This window comes from Manacus vitellinus, unplaced genomic scaffold (genome assembly GCF_001715985.3).
Source record: "Manacus vitellinus isolate BGI_N305 unplaced genomic scaffold, ASM171598v3 scaffold_2_pilon, whole genome shotgun sequence".
NCBI lineage: Eukaryota > Metazoa > Chordata > Aves > Passeriformes > Pipridae > Manacus > Manacus vitellinus.
The window spans coordinates 15,116,110-15,131,655 of NW_021940208.1; the positions used below are offsets into that span (position 1 = coordinate 15,116,110).

General features: G+C 38.7%; 1 protein-coding gene across 2 annotated transcripts in view; it reads left to right on the plus strand.

Moving 5' to 3' along the window:
* Positions 1 to 5,956, plus strand: part of TNFRSF19 (TNF receptor superfamily member 19) — a 59,129-nt gene extending 53,173 nt beyond the window's left edge. For both annotated transcript variants that reach the window (XM_008920770.3, XM_018071497.2), the window contains exons 9-10: positions 763 to 1,163; positions 3,573 to 5,956. In XM_008920770.3, coding sequence (XP_008919018.1) covers positions 763 to 1,156 — 394 coding nt within the window. In that variant the 3' untranslated portion in view covers positions 1,157 to 1,163; positions 3,573 to 5,956. The remainder of the gene's footprint in view (positions 1 to 762; positions 1,164 to 3,572) is intronic.
* The last annotated feature ends 9,590 nt before the right edge of the window (positions 5,957 to 15,546 follow it).

The window sequence follows — 15,546 nt, forward strand, 5'->3', positions numbered from 1 at the left end:
TTGAGTTTCTACTTGTACTTTCTTCCATTTTCCATAAAATAAAAATAATATTTGCCCTTCTTTAATTTTATGTCCTTTCCACAGGAAAAAGAACAGGAGAAAAACTTTTCACATTTTGAAGCCTAGACAGAACAAACTGAAAAATCTAAAATGAATGCATATTCAAGTTTAAAGCAAACACAAAGTTTCAAGCAGTCTCGTTGTCTGTTCCCATCTCCCACTTTACTTCTTCTGTTAGATATTTGTCTAGCCTGGGTTTTTTTGGGGAAAAAAAAGGAACAAAAAAAAAACAAAACCAAAAAACCCCTAGTGTTGAAGATTCTAGATTCTACCCAATCATCTTTCTTGATGTACTTAAACCTGTTATATCTTGTCTTAGTACCCCACCTCCCCATGCATTGAAAAACAAAAAAATTCCTTCTTCTTTGCAACAGTGTTTGTATCTGAACACTGCTATGATATTTTTTGGTCATATTTCTGCCTGTAAACAACCCAGATGTAGAACCTGTTTTCTGGAACCCTGGATTCACTGTCTGAAGTGCTCTGGGCATGATGTTTACCTTTAGTAGTGTTCACCAGAGCTTTTGTCATTTCCAGACAAGGCACAAACTGTATTCCTTTTCAAATGGATGAATGTCTCTAGAGTATTAATGCAACCCTGTTAAACCTTCCTGAAATAACGGCAATTACTAATGATAATAATTACAATACTGACAATATTTTCTGGAATGCTTTGTAAACCATGTGTCTGTTCTTCCACAGAGCTGCTGATTCTGTTGGAGAAATGATTCCTGCTTTCCTTGGTTCTCTTCCACCCTCTGCCTGTGGAGACATTCCAGATGCTTGGCCTCTTATGCAAAACTCAGCTTGTTGTGACAGTATTTCTATCTGTGAATCATATTCAGAACTGGCTGGAGGATCTGCAAAATCCTGCAGCCCTGAGACTGAAAATGCAGCCACTGTTGAGTTGGATAATAACCAGGAAATAAGTGAAGTACTTATTTCAGCTAAGTCTCTTGATGGAAATGTTGCAAAGTCCTTTGAAATCTCCAAACACAGCACATGCATAGAAGTTTCATCACTTCAGAACTTGGTGACTGCTGAAACCCAGCCAAAGACAAAGTGTAATGGAACAACAAATGACTCTACAGATTGATAAAGAGGTAAAAAACATAACTTCAAAGGAGTGAGAATGAGTGCTTCAGGCGTGTAGAGCTAGATAAAAATAGAATTGTAAAAAGTTGTAGGGTTATATTTCTCCATAGATTACACCTAGCTATTGCTGATATAAAGTAAGCCTCTACAAGAGATCTGGCATTTTAAAATTGTTAACTGAATTTGAAAGGTGTAATTATGCAAACCACTGTTGAAATAATATGAACCAGAATACAGGGGTAAATCAGTAAACCAGTAAGCTTTTATCAGGGGATTTTTTTCATTAAATTTCAGGGGGAAAAATGAGTTTAATAGCCATATGACCAAACTGTTATGTGAGTCTAGTCTTCGTTTATGATGGAGAGCTGAGGAATTGTCTTTGCTTGTTGTAAATAAAGCATAAAAGACATGCAAGTGTTCATCTAAAAATATTTACAAAGCCTTTCTGTGGAGTCACTACAGCAGGATTAGAAACAGAAGAGAATTTCAAATGCTTTTTAATGCCATTCATATTCGCATGTCACCAGATGAAATGTAAGTTTGTCCATAAAATACAATTTAGTCAATGAAAGCTCAGAGAAAATGCAGGTCTGAGGTCAAAATGAGAAGAGGTGATAAAATATTTGTCGCTACTATGTAACAATGGAACCATCACAAAAAGTCACTCTGCTACTGGTTCATCATTATATCTTTCTGAATATTAGCTGTGCTCTGTACCTTTAAAATGGAATTTTCTACTATTGTAAGTAAATTGGAACATCAAGTAACTAATCTGTGAAAGGATCCCAAATTATGGTATGTTGTTACTCCAGGGTTATGCAGGCTGTGGCTGGAAAGCTGAAACACCTTCCTGTGTATGTACACAGAGACAGGAACACAAGCAATTGCCATTAATATTAATAATCCACCAAAGTTAATTAAGAAAATGATGCTATCTGTAATTATGAAAACTTTGGGTCATCTGCAGAAATAAAACTGCCTTCCTTTGATCCTCTTCCATTTGGTTTGCCTGCCACTTTCTTATTGTTCCTAAACATGAAGTAGAAAGTAATTACTATTTAGCAAAAAATATGCATATTCTGAAGACATGTAAGAGCAATAGTTATTTCTTTGTAAATCACGCCTTAATTGTTTAGGTAACATTGTCAAGAGAAGGAAGGAAGTGAACAGACTGCTAAGTCAAGAACTGTTTTGCCATTAACTTCAAAGAAACTTGTATGTCACCCTGAAAATCTACTGCTGTCACTGAAAATATCAACCTTATCTGGGTTGCACATATTTTTCTCAATGTATTATTTACAATATATAGTTTTGTCTGTAACAATGCTTGGCACTGACTGCCCATGTCTTAGATAGCAATTATCATAGTTTTATTTTTGTATATGTCAAATATCATTAGGTGATATATATAGGTCATATTCTGTAGGTATGTGTAGGAAGGGACAGTGTCATGCAGATCTCGATGCTGCTAGTTCCCAGGTCTCGAGATGTCTCAAGGGACTATATATTTCCATACTAACAGGATTTAAAAAATCAAAAGTTTGTGGGTGTTTTCCCACTAAACCACGTATCAACTTCAGAGGTGTGCAATTAATATTATATAAGAGTTTTTCTAGATGAAAGGAACCATGGAATTTCGAAGTATTACTATAAAAATTAGCTTATATTTCGCCATAGTTGTTATAGTATATGAATTGTAAATTTTACTATCAATTCCTATGTGTATGGAGACATCTTTTCTAGCATCCCAAAATCCTGTATTCTTTGATGGTTTTGTACTAGCCTGTATTACTACTGAGATTTGTGTATAATTTTGAATAATCAAGGTCTTCAGGAGGGTTAAGTTTTTCTTCATTTTTATTCTTTCATAGACCTTGCTGATTCATTTTGTACAATTTCTCCATATTCAGACACTGTGGTGGATCATTTTCTCTGCATTTTTGGTGGAGAAATTTAAGTAGTGTTTGAGGGACAGAACCAGGACTTAGGCTTACCTGAGATGTATTTTCAGGCTTAATGGTAGCCAGCTGTACAACTCCAAGAAAATTATTTCATCTCAGTCTGCACCATTTTTTCCCATTTGCCTTCCATCTTTCATGTCTTGAAATATTTTGAGGGAAGGATGGCCTTTTTAGTGCCTGTGGATGCACTAGAGTCTTGCATAGGTCCATACTTTATTATTATATTGCAAAAGCAATAATAACATGATAAAATCAGAATATAGCATATTTTTATATACATACACGCAAATATAAGCTTTTTAATAGGTATTTTAATACAGATTTAGTCTTCAGGTTTATGTGAATTTTACAGCAAGCAGTAAGTATACCTCTACTTTTTAGTGTTTAGTCAAACATAGAAGTACATAGTGTTTTTTTACTAATTCATGTAACCACTCTTCTATCGCTTTCTTTTAGGAACCCAAGCTTTTTCTCTCAGAACTAAAGCTGAATGCTTCCCTTATGCTCCTCTGCTGATTTTCATCAAACATAGTCTGGTCTTCAGTGTTGCATGCTTTCAAAACCAGCTGGAAAAAAATGGCATCACTTCACACCTTCTGAGCAGTTGTATTGGAGGTGTAACAGCTGTAAAGTGAAACTTCAAAGAGCATCCTAGGAGAACCCTCAGAGTGGATTTATGACCTTTTGCATCTCTTCTTCTTTTCCCTCAGATTCTCAAAACATGTAGTGGAGTGAGCTTAGTAGTGTATGTAAATACAGCAAAAAATATAAACACTTGAGTGTGATTAGGTGGGTCTCTTAAATATGGCTACAGGTGTCAGAAGGCGTGGGACAAGAAGTTGCCAGTTATTCTGCTTGCAGATTTATGCATGCATTAAAATTCTTTTTTCTGCTGGTTCTAATTTTAAATCATTTTCCTGCTATTGAAGGACGTAAAAATTAAACATTTCTATTTATGCAAGGATCATCTATTGATAAACTGAAGCTTTTATTATATATTACATTATAGTCAATAAGCTAGTTTGGGGAGTTAAAGAATTAGCGTGTTACAGTATGTACGGTTAAAGTCCCCTTCATCCAATTCTTACATTTATGGGAGGTCACATTGTTCTGTTAAATATAGCAGGAGATTAAATTAGTTTTAGTTTAATGAAGGTCAGACATATAGATAGGGATGTTGTGTTTAATTGGTAGTCTCAGTATTTGAATACAGCACTTGTTGTTATAGCACGTAATTTTTGGATGTTGAAATAAGTATAATTAACTGTCACATCAAAATTTCCAACTATAGCAGGTGTGCCATGAAAGTATTAATACAGTGAGACTGTTAATAAGATTTTTTTATTAATGCATTCTTTTTAAAGGTCGAGCTTCATGGTGACCTAATTCGTTCATTTAGGAGTCCTTGTTTCATTCATGGCACTCTGTCCTTCTCACTGTAGTATTGTGTCAATTCAAATTTTCCACACTAAATATAAAACCTGATTCATAACTTTTTTTAAAAAAAATACCTCTGAATTAAATCCTCGAAGTTGTGTGTATGCCTAGTAAATTATCAACTCCCTGCAGTCAGTGCTGTAATTCTAAGATTTTTTAACAGCTATTTGTCATACCACATCCCAAACTACCATTTTTTGCAACCATTTTTATCCTTAAGATAGTTTTTGCTTCTGTGGGTAATCCCAGTAACCTCTACTGATTCATTACATTCAGCAGGCTCAAACTTGCCAGTGATGAACTCTAGCAATTATTCCTTTCAAATACCCAGTGTGCCTTGACAAAAGTAAAGCAATCAGCAAAACAGATGCAAATTTGCAATAAATATTACTCATCTTTCCACACATGGTTTGTGTGGCAATGGAAATGTTGAGACAGTATTCATAATCCACTATGGAGAAAGACTTTTGCTTTGAAGCACATAGTAGAAGGTTGGACCTTCCTGCACAGGAATAGCTAAAGCCAGTCCAGGCAGCCATGGCAGGGAGATGCTTCAGCTCTTCGCCCGTGAGATTATTCATGTTTGCAAAAGTCATGAATAACAGTTATCAAGTGCAAACCAAAGTAAGTGAAGAAGTTACATGATTTTTTTGTTGTTGTTTGGTTTGGTTTTTTAAGTAGTGAATACCATCATTTGGTCACCGATGGAATAATGTGCAGTTATACAGTACAATTACTCAGCTAATTACTTTCAAGTATATATTTAAATACAAGTAGTTTTCAATAATTTCTTTGTAGACTTTCATACATTAAAGAAATTACAAAATATTATTTTTCACTACATGTGCATGAAGAGATGTGTGCTTCTTTGTATATACTTTGTAAATAAAAAAAAATCCAACATGCATTTCAGTATATGGCAAAATATTTTTGAACATATGCAGATTTCACCTTTCACTAATAACAGTTCTTTAAAAAGCTATGTTGAAAAGTTTTGCCAGCATCTGCCACAGTATGTTTTCCAATTGGAATTTAAACTTTATATAATTGCTTTTGTCCAGCAACTCTAGAGAAAGATACTCATTTTTTTTAAATGAGTGACAGATAGTGTGAGAGGAAATTGGGAGGAAAAAAATTAAGAGAGTCTTTTTAAATATATGTATATATTATGTATATACTTTTTTCCTTAATTTAACCAAATTGGTCTTTTGTATATTGCCTGTGGCAAGCAGTGTTGTACATGCCAATAGAAAACATACACTATCACTGCATTTAGACTGCCCACATATCACATCTAGGGACTAACAGTGCTGTTTTAAATACTCCTTTAACAAATGTAAATTAAAATCTTGTATAAATCGTTTTGTAATACTTTTTCTACTTGTGAATAAAATGTTACATGAACCAGTCTTGGTGTGTTGATCTCAAATTAATAATAGCATTTTATGCAAAGCTAGTGATCATTTATTTTGTTGTTTTTAGAATTCCATAATGGTGTAATTGTATTAAAGTTATGGTAGAATTTGGTACATCTTTGTCTTGAGGTCCTTGCTGTTTGAGTAGGATCATTCTTCAGGCTGGAGGACCGTAAGCACCACAGATTGCTGTCTGTATAATGTCTTTGAAAACAGAACCCAGTGGTCCTGCAGCAGGCTGTTTCAATAACGAGAGTAACTGTATTTTTGAAACAGGAAAGGAATCATGGCCCCTGATCAGTACCAACAGACTCAGCATTTGTGTTGCACTGCAGCTGCAGCCAAGAGTGGTTTCAAACCTTGGCTGAAGTAAGAGTGAATTAGAGAAAACTGATACGGAAGACTAATTACCTGTGATTATTTAGGCCATTTTTCAAACATTGTCCAGAAGGTTTACATGAAAATATTCAGGACAATGTTACTCAAATGGTTTACTGTACAATTTAAATGATTAAGAAAGGGATGGCATTGTCTGACTGACAAGAGTAGAAGACTGAGAAGAAAGAATAATTTGATAATTGCATATAATTACATGACTTCTGGGAACTGAATCCAGATAAGGATGATGGGTAACATAAAGCAAGGGTAGTTGTGCTGGAGTGTGGTAGCACTATTGGTTTTGGGGGGAAAGTTTGGGGAAAACTGAAAGCTACTCTGTCCCTGTTGCTAGTTTAGTCTAGCAAATTTCACATTGCTGCTTCTTTGTGTATTGCTGTTATTTTTACAGTCTTTTAAGTATGTAGTTCAGAGTTTAACTGGGGATCACCCTCCCAAAATAGCAAGGAATCCTTATACACTGGTGCCATGTGCTGCACTCCTGAGTAGTCTTCTATTTGTTTTCTGCTGTGATTGTCAAAAATGGCAGCAGTCCACATCTCCAGCCCACCTCATCCTCCTTTTGGTTCACCTGAAATCTTGCAAGTCAGCACAGCAGCACATGTCATGTTTGGGAGTTTACTTTGTGTCAATACAAGTAGCTTCATGACTCTCAGCACTGCTAGGATGGCAATGGAGCACCCTGACAAAAATTTAAAAATAAAAAAAAAAAAAAAAACCCAAGAAATAAACAGGAATTGAAAAACAAGTATTTATTCTATTTTATCTGGAAACAAAGTACAGCTCAAAATACATTACATATATGACCACATAAGTTGCACAGACATTTGCTCATGTCAGCTACTATATAAATGCAATTTTCTAGTGAAGGAACTTTTTAAAAGTCTACAAAAAAAACCTGGAACACCCATCCCAAAATCTTTTCCCTGCTCGCATTGTTTTTAAGTACAACAGTGTTTCCTGCCTTTTCTATGGGGTAGAGCAAGCTCTTAATCCAGTGCTCCTCATCCTACCAGGAGTTTGAGATCACGTGGCTATTCCCTTTGTTGTGGGCTCTTTGAGGGCCTTTGGTTTGCATTCCTATGAAGTCCCTCCAAGCAACAACGTTCATGCATTAAATTAATCCTCTCCCTGACTTTGGTGATGGAGGTTTAGATCACTACCTGCAGCACATTCCAGCACAGACACTGCTGCTTTGTTTGGCCCTTTTAAAGAAGGAGTATTGAAGGAGTGTGCAGCGTTTTATCAGGCATGGAGCAAGCTGAGGCTGGGCACTGCGGAGCAAAGCCACACAATGCACACTTTGTGCTGGCAGGGTGCAATTTAATCCATATTTAGTTTTGGCATGAGTGATGGTAAAACCCACTTGCTCTTCACATTACATGAGCCATTTTGATTATGTCTGATAAAGGTGCTTTCAATAGGGTAAAAATAATAGTGGGTGGATTTGCTAGGGAGCCTGCTGCTTTCCACAACAGCAGTGAATGATGGGATTAGAGGAAATGTTTTCTAATAGCATACTGATAGAGAGAATGGCAGACTGGGTGCACACTGAGGCTTCTAGCAAGCACCACAGCTTCAACCACAGGGTCAGCTCAGTAAGACAGTGGTTTTTCCCATCATTTGATTTTCTAAATCCTTATCACAGTTGAATTTTTTTTTTAATTTTTTTTTTGCCTACCTGACAAAGGGAGATTTGGCTTGTTCAAAAGGTTATAAATGACATTTTTCTAAAGCATTGGTGGAAAAGCAGACAAAAAAAGAAGACAGTTTTTAGAAAGTGCTTACCCCGAGCCTCAGTCTTTGTGGAGTTTTCCATTTCTTCTGCCCAGGTCCTGGTCTCAGTTTGGGGATGGACAATTCACATGCTATTTAGTATGCAAAAATTCCCCTTAGTATAGCAGCTAATATACCAAAAGCTAGTTTGTAACCAGCAGTTTAAGGGAGAGCACTGATTTAAAACTTGCAAAAAATTAAACCATCATAATTCAAGAAATCTTGATTTGTCCCATATCTATATCAGACAGTTCATTGGAGCATAATGATAAACATACATAAATACAGAATGTGTATGTGTGCCTGAAGATACATTCTACATTAGAATAAAATAATAAACCAGTCCCCTTGCACATGACCTGAGGCAGGGCATTGTCCGGGTCAGTTGGTATTTTTATTCCCAAATTCTTAAACATAAGGAAATTACAGAACACTGTGGACCAATTCAGGTGAGACCTATACACTATACAAGCATTTGTTCTGCATGTGGCAGAGTTTACAAAATGAATTGAGAACTTTTTAGAAAATATCAAAGGCCCTGTTTCAATTTTTTAAAATGCCTTTCAGCCCAGGAATCCAAGTGCCCTAAACATTTCACAGGTTCACATACGGGAGCCTTAGAAAAAAAAAATTACTACAAAGACCTACAGCCCTTATGCTATGGTTCCCTTCCAGGATTTTTAGAGCTGCAGTTTCTTGCTCTTCAATGGATACTGGAATATTCACTGAGTGAATGCAACTTCTCCACCGGGAGAAGTGCATGCACATCTGTAAAAGGGATGTTTAAGAGAACAATATTGAACAAAGCAGGAACAAGAGAGAAAAATAAGAAAATAAGAATAATGAGAAAAGTATATCTAGCTTTTAGTGCAACAAAAAAAAGAGCAAAAAAGGGCCATTACATTGCCAAAGTAAAGCTCTAGTTTACAGGCACCTTACTTCTCTAACTTCATGTTCACTTAAACACACATCAACTCTGCACCTGTCCAAAGCCAAACCAGGAAGATCTGGAATCAGCAGAGTAACAGGGTTTACTGCACCAATTTTGTCCATATGTTGCCTATTGCTTTCTTGTATATTTATGTTTATTCCTGCAACATATGGTAGCTGAGTTTAACCTGAGGAAATTCAACAGCAATGCCCATTTGTTTGGCCATTTGTTGTCTCTTTGTTGCAAGAGAAAAGAGAAAGTTTTTTTACCATCCTGGTATTGTTTTATGTTGTTAGATACAACAATAGCTGTGTTCCTTTATCATAGTTTCAGCTTTATTAAACCTTATTCCTGAGGATGTTCAATAATTAAAGTTAAGGGGACACTGCACTTGTGCAAAAATGAGAATTTCTTTCTGACTGAGATACTAAAACACAACCATAATATTCCAGCAAATAACACTTCCAGTACCTTTTGTCAAAATTCATCACAGTTTTTTGATATTTTGAGACAAAAATAGTCAAAAATCCTTGACTGAAAAAATTTACATACCATGAAAAAGTGTTGTGAAAACTCTCATAAGGGTGTTTTCTCCAGGAAGGTTTGTGCAGCTACTCTCCATGTTAAACCCTCAATAAACTGAAATCCTCAGTTTAAATTCTATCTTTAAATATACTTTAAACTTTGGTGGATTTGTTGGTTACTCAAGGAGGACTAATCAATTTTTTGTGGGTAAGAACCACCTCGAAGTTATTTTCATACACTGGTTTTTAACTCGCAGAACAGATGGACTCAGGCAGAAGAAACTCTAAATCCTTTACATCATAAAATGCCTATTGTATAGATGGGTTAAAAAAAGTATGCAAAAGAGGGTTCAGACCTCTCTCTCATTAGTTCCATGAGAGAGACTATGGGACCTGCAGGGAAGAGCTCAAGAATGCCATAAATTACATCTCCTGTGGCTTTCAACAACAAATATATAGCGTTGGAGTTTACTCAAGGTGTTGGCAAGTGCTGTAGTAGGGATTCCTGAAAAATATCTGAGTGCCAGATATGTTTACTAATACGTGGAATGTAATTGAGGAGGTCTCGTTGCATTTACAGCCCAGATGCTTTTAACTTTTCCTAGAAAAGAAATCTTTTTATTGCCTTTCTGCAGTTAGTGGACTGGGGGCAGCAGGGGAAACAGCAACAGCTGCAGAAGCCAGGGGAGAGCAGGGTACAAGCACTGACACACCCAGCACTACAGCCTCTCATAGCTGACCTCCCTCTGCAAGTCTCCAAGCTGTGCAGAATTTAGCTGCAAAAGTGCTTGGAAGCCTAAAAATCCCCAAAGATGCAATATTGCACCTTTTGCAGATGTATTAGTGTTGTAACTGCAGTGGCTGAAAGAGGTACGTAAAAAGAAATTAATATCATCTGTTAGCTGAGGGGGTGAACCAAAAATAATTAAAAGTTGTGGGCTCAAGGCCTCCTTGGATCTGCTTTCTAATGTTTGCTTGCACACTTTGCATCCAGTTAAAGGTCTACAGCTGCTGCAGCTCCTCTGAGGATGCTCCTGCAGTTATTACCTGACCTTAGGGAGCAGAAGTTGCTTTCAGTTTGGTCTTGTTATACTCCATGCTGCAAGAGCTGCATGGTTTAAATGCCTGATGATCTGTGTCCTTTTCCTAATTACCTAATTTTTTGGAACAACAACAACAACAAAGCAAAACAACAACAACAGCAAAAGAAAACCAAACCAAACCAACAACAACCAAAAAACTGTGTTCAGATTTTGCTTAACTTGTATTACTCGCAAGTTTCCCATAATAAGATTGATTTCATTTTCTCATGGAAAAGAAATGCAGATACCCTAATGCCACCCAGAAAATGGCTCTGGAACCAGCTGCTGATTCATGCTCTCTGCTGCTCTGTCCCTTGGCCCAGTAACCAGGCCTGAAAAAAAAACCAAAAAACAATACCTCTTTGAGCAGAGCAACCCCAACCAACACCATAAACTCAGTCTTTAAAAATATGCTGTTGAACCACTGCCTATGGATAGAAGAAAAAGAAAGAAGGAAAGAAAAGAAAGAAAAAGAAAGAAAGAAAGAAGGAAAGAAAACAAAGAAAGAGAAAGAAAGAAAAAGAAAGAAAGAAACCGCGTGAAAAATTATACTGGAGCATCATTCAGCAAAATTTCCATTTGTGCATTAAAAGCTTAACTGAATAACCTTGGGCTGCATGGGAAGACAAATAGGAAAGGAAACTCTTCTGATGGTTACAATTGCCCTGCCCTTCAAGCATACCAGGCATTTTATCTTCTTAGTCTTCATAAAAAATCCATTTTGTGAAGAAAACATCCTGCATTTACTGTTTATTCTTTACACAGGAGGACTTGCCCTCCCCAGTGTCAGAAACAGCGACACACAACACTCACACTGAAGTCTCTTTCCACTCAGGAAAGGGATGTCTCTATCTCTTATCCCTTCTCCTCCTGTTTTGTGGGTCTTTCCTCCTACCTGTCTGCCTTATCACTGCTGCAATTTTCAGGTATTTGTTTCCCTTCTTTCCTCCAGGCCTATGTTTTGCAGTCTCCTGCCTCAACTATCTGGTCTGCTCCCCCATTGCCACTGGAAAACAGAATCCTGGGTTCAATTTCATGAACTTGGAAGATGTAGCACAAGCAGAGGAAATAAAAGTGGGAGAAGCAAAGGGACCCAACAACAGTGTATGAACGCTGTCCTGTGCAGCACTGGGTAAAGCTTGCTTTTGGAAAGGCAGAGACCTCAAATTCAAAGCCAATCTACCCAGGATTTTATTTGGCTGCATTCCTATCTGTGGAAAGCTGCTTCTAAAACAGAATATACTGGTTAAATGCTTAAAATGGTGATTTCAAAGCACATGCCCTAATCAGGATTTTTCTGCCACAACCCTCTATAAAAACTAAAGACGAGGAACTGGACACAGCAGGAAGAGAGACAGCTATCCATGACAGTCTGTAAAAATTGCTGATAACAGGAGTTACCCTAGAGTGCCGCAAAAAACCAAAAAAAATCTCTATTGAAAAGATTACAAGCAGGACAGTTGGGAAGTATGATGGTTTAAACTGACTGGAAACACAAAGCTGCCTTCTTTCTTGGCCCAGAACAGTCACTTTCTCTTCCCTGAGATAATCTTACCACAAAATATTACAGCAAACTAAACAATCCTTCATATCAGATCTACTTTACACACCTGGTGTTCGACTCAATTTCCTAAATGAGTGAGTCAGAGCAGGTTGGGCTGACCTGTAAGCAAAGACACAGGAGGCCATTCCCTCCTGTTCACTTATGTTGGTGGAAACAGCATCAACAGAGCAAAGGAGTTACTGCAGAATTGGTCTCCTGATTAGAACTCCTAGTTATAAACCAGCCCAAATCACATACAAATTATTTGTTTATATTTGGTTCAAGAGAAATTATTTTGACATTAATGTTTTAAAACACTTTAAAAACTTAAGAACAGCAAGGTGGAAGAGGTGGAACAAAGAATCCAATCTATTTGGACTGAAACAAGCAAGAGACCCCAGAGGCACTGGGAAGGGATGCCTGGGTAGAGGAATACCTACCCACTCCCTGCAGGCTTGAGGACAGCACCCCACTCTCATCTCAGATCCTCACCTCTTCAACCTCACCAGCTCTTGCTGGTGAACGGATCAAATGTAAATGACAGAATTATACATTTTTATATTACGCTGTTACAATCTTTACATTTTTTTATGGAAGAAATCTATAGGGCCCTAAAATGGGGGCTTTCAATAGCCCCTTCAACTCCTAATCAGGGCTGGGATCTGGCTGATCCGATCCCTCTGCAGCTCCTCATCTGCCTCTAGCAAACACAAAAGCAATGCTGTGGCCATCACACGCACCAGCTCCTCTGTCTGTCCCTGCAGCAGGAGCAACAGTGTATTACATTGACATCTGTCCATCTCTTTGCTTTTGCAAAGTGTTTTGTTGGTGTTTGCTCAAAGTCTTCTGCTCAGTGAATGGCTTCTACACAGGAAACATGCACTACATTGCAATATCCTGCCATACTCTGAAATGTGGCATCAAAGGAGTATTTGAACTCAGTCTGTTTGGCTCTACCTCTTTATTACGTGATGGAGTGGGAAACTGCAAACTAGTTTCAATGACTGAGTCTTTTTCTTAGCACAGTTTGTGGACCTCCAGCAGCTGAAGAATATATTCCTGTCTGCAATTAATTTATTAGTTTGTGGTATATGAAAACCCAGATAGATTCAGGAATGGATGAAAATGTTGCCACCATCATGCTGCAAGCTCTTCCAGTGCTATTCTGGATAGGGATTTTTTGTAACAGCTTTTTTGGGGGGATCCCAGCTGAGGACCTATCATCTCTTTATAACATCTACATAGTGGGCACTGACATGCTCCTTCTGGCTGAGACGGCTCCGTGCGGAGCCCTGAGTTCGAGCCAGGCTAAAGAAGTCCCTGCTGGAGCACTGTCCAGTAGAAAAACAGAGGGTGCACCAGGAAGAGACCCAAGAGGAGAAGATGATGAAGGAAGCTGTGACTGGCCTTGTAAGGCCCACTTTATCTTTTGAGTGGGCCAAATTCAGAGGTGATGAGTAAAGGATGGCAAAGTTTCAGATACAGCAAGTGTGGATGTAAAAATTGGTGTAACGGGAATGATTTTAAAGTTAAGGAGCCCAGAAGGATGTGTAAATCACATGAGCCTAGACTCACCCCTGAACTTGGTGCAATACCTGGAAGGCTAATTTACCATCTGTTTGCTTTCAGCAGAGCTACAAGGAAGGTTTGTAACACCTTGCTCCAATGAGCAGTCCATGCTGGGTGGCACCTAAACTGCCTGAGCTGGAGCAAGGGCAGGTCACAATCTAGTTCTGGCTTTTGCTAGAACTGGCCCAGGGACTTTGAGATCTGTCATCTTCTCTTTCTGAATTAGTGTCTGTGAGCACAGGGAGTACTAACTGGCAGGAGAGACATCGCTTTTCTAACAAAGGCACCATCAAAGGCTGAGGAAGGGCACATGTGCCAATCAAAATATACTGGACTATGAACTGTATATGAACTGAGGCAGCTCAGCCAATCCTCCAGGCACAACCCTCTCATAGAAAATCCACCAACTACTGACAATTTCATCCCCTCTGTGTCGCCAGTTCCCAGTTTCTTATGGACATCTTCCAGTCCCTGCACAAGGGATGGCAATTCTGCAGCCCCACTGATGATGATCCTGAAAATGGAGCAAGATGTGGACGCCACGGCTGCTGCCAAACACTCCAGCGCTCCTGAAGAGTAAGAAAATACCAGTTTGGCTGCCACAGGCCCTGCCAAGAGATGTTAAGGGACTACTAATAGCCACAAATGACCTCTGGGCGTATTAACAGTACTTCCTTCCACTGTGAGCTGGTTTATTCACATTTGAATTGATTAGAGATTCATCTACGGACACTCATTTGTTGGTTGCCCCTGCAGCTGAAACCACATCTGGATCTTGCTGGCAGGTGCCAGCAGCCTGTTGGCAGCGTGCTGTCTGCCAGCCCTTGGACAAGCAACGTAGGCCTGCAGGAAAATGATGCCTTCTTGAGGATTCAGGAAGGAGAAACTTGATCAGCCACCTCATTTCATCACCTGAGTATGTTGCTACCGTAGAAATACTCCTACTAGACACATTGGTACTCATCTACCATGTGCTTTTTCTAGTAGATGGGACTTGTCCTGTCCCAGTCTGTTCAGGGTTGGTCCATGTGATCCACAGCATGCCTGCAGCCAACTGCAGCTAGTTGGGCTGCTCACCCAAGGTGCATCCACAAAGCATGTCTGCAACTCTCCTTATCCTTTACATTCTTTTCTATGTTTAGGAGATTCATGTGTACATAACAGTCAGGAAAAGGGAAGGGAAATGGGTAAGCAAAAGAAGAGACAGGTAAGCAAATATTAAGAGAAAATCTGGGTTCACGAATCCTTTGGGACTGTCAACAAGTCACAGGGAGGTGCTATGGGAGCAGCTAAAACAATGAGGGTATGACGGTGGCTGTATTTACAGAGGTTCTGTCCCAGGGAGCAAATGGTTACATACTTTCACTTCTAAAGACATACTCAAGTTCATCATCTTGGGTGGCGTTTTCAAAGTCCCAACTGCAGAATTGAGTCAGGCATTGGCAGCTCTTTGAGCTCCCAAGTCACTCGAGCATTCCCAAGCATTTAACAGAAGGTGAGAAGGTAAATGCTAGAAGTACATGCTCAAATTAAATTACCCTCTGTGAACAAGAAACCTTCAGTGAGTTAATATGCTCTGCCTCAGTTGTCCCCATTCTCCAGCAGCTGCTTAAGAGAGCTGGGAGCAACAAAGGCTAGGAATGTGCACTAGGGAGACACTGTGGCAGCCTTGTTGCTGGTCAGGGTTAAACCACGTGGGGGATGCAGCAGGTGAGAGGGAGCAGCTCCAAAGGGGCTGAGGGTACTCATGAAACTCG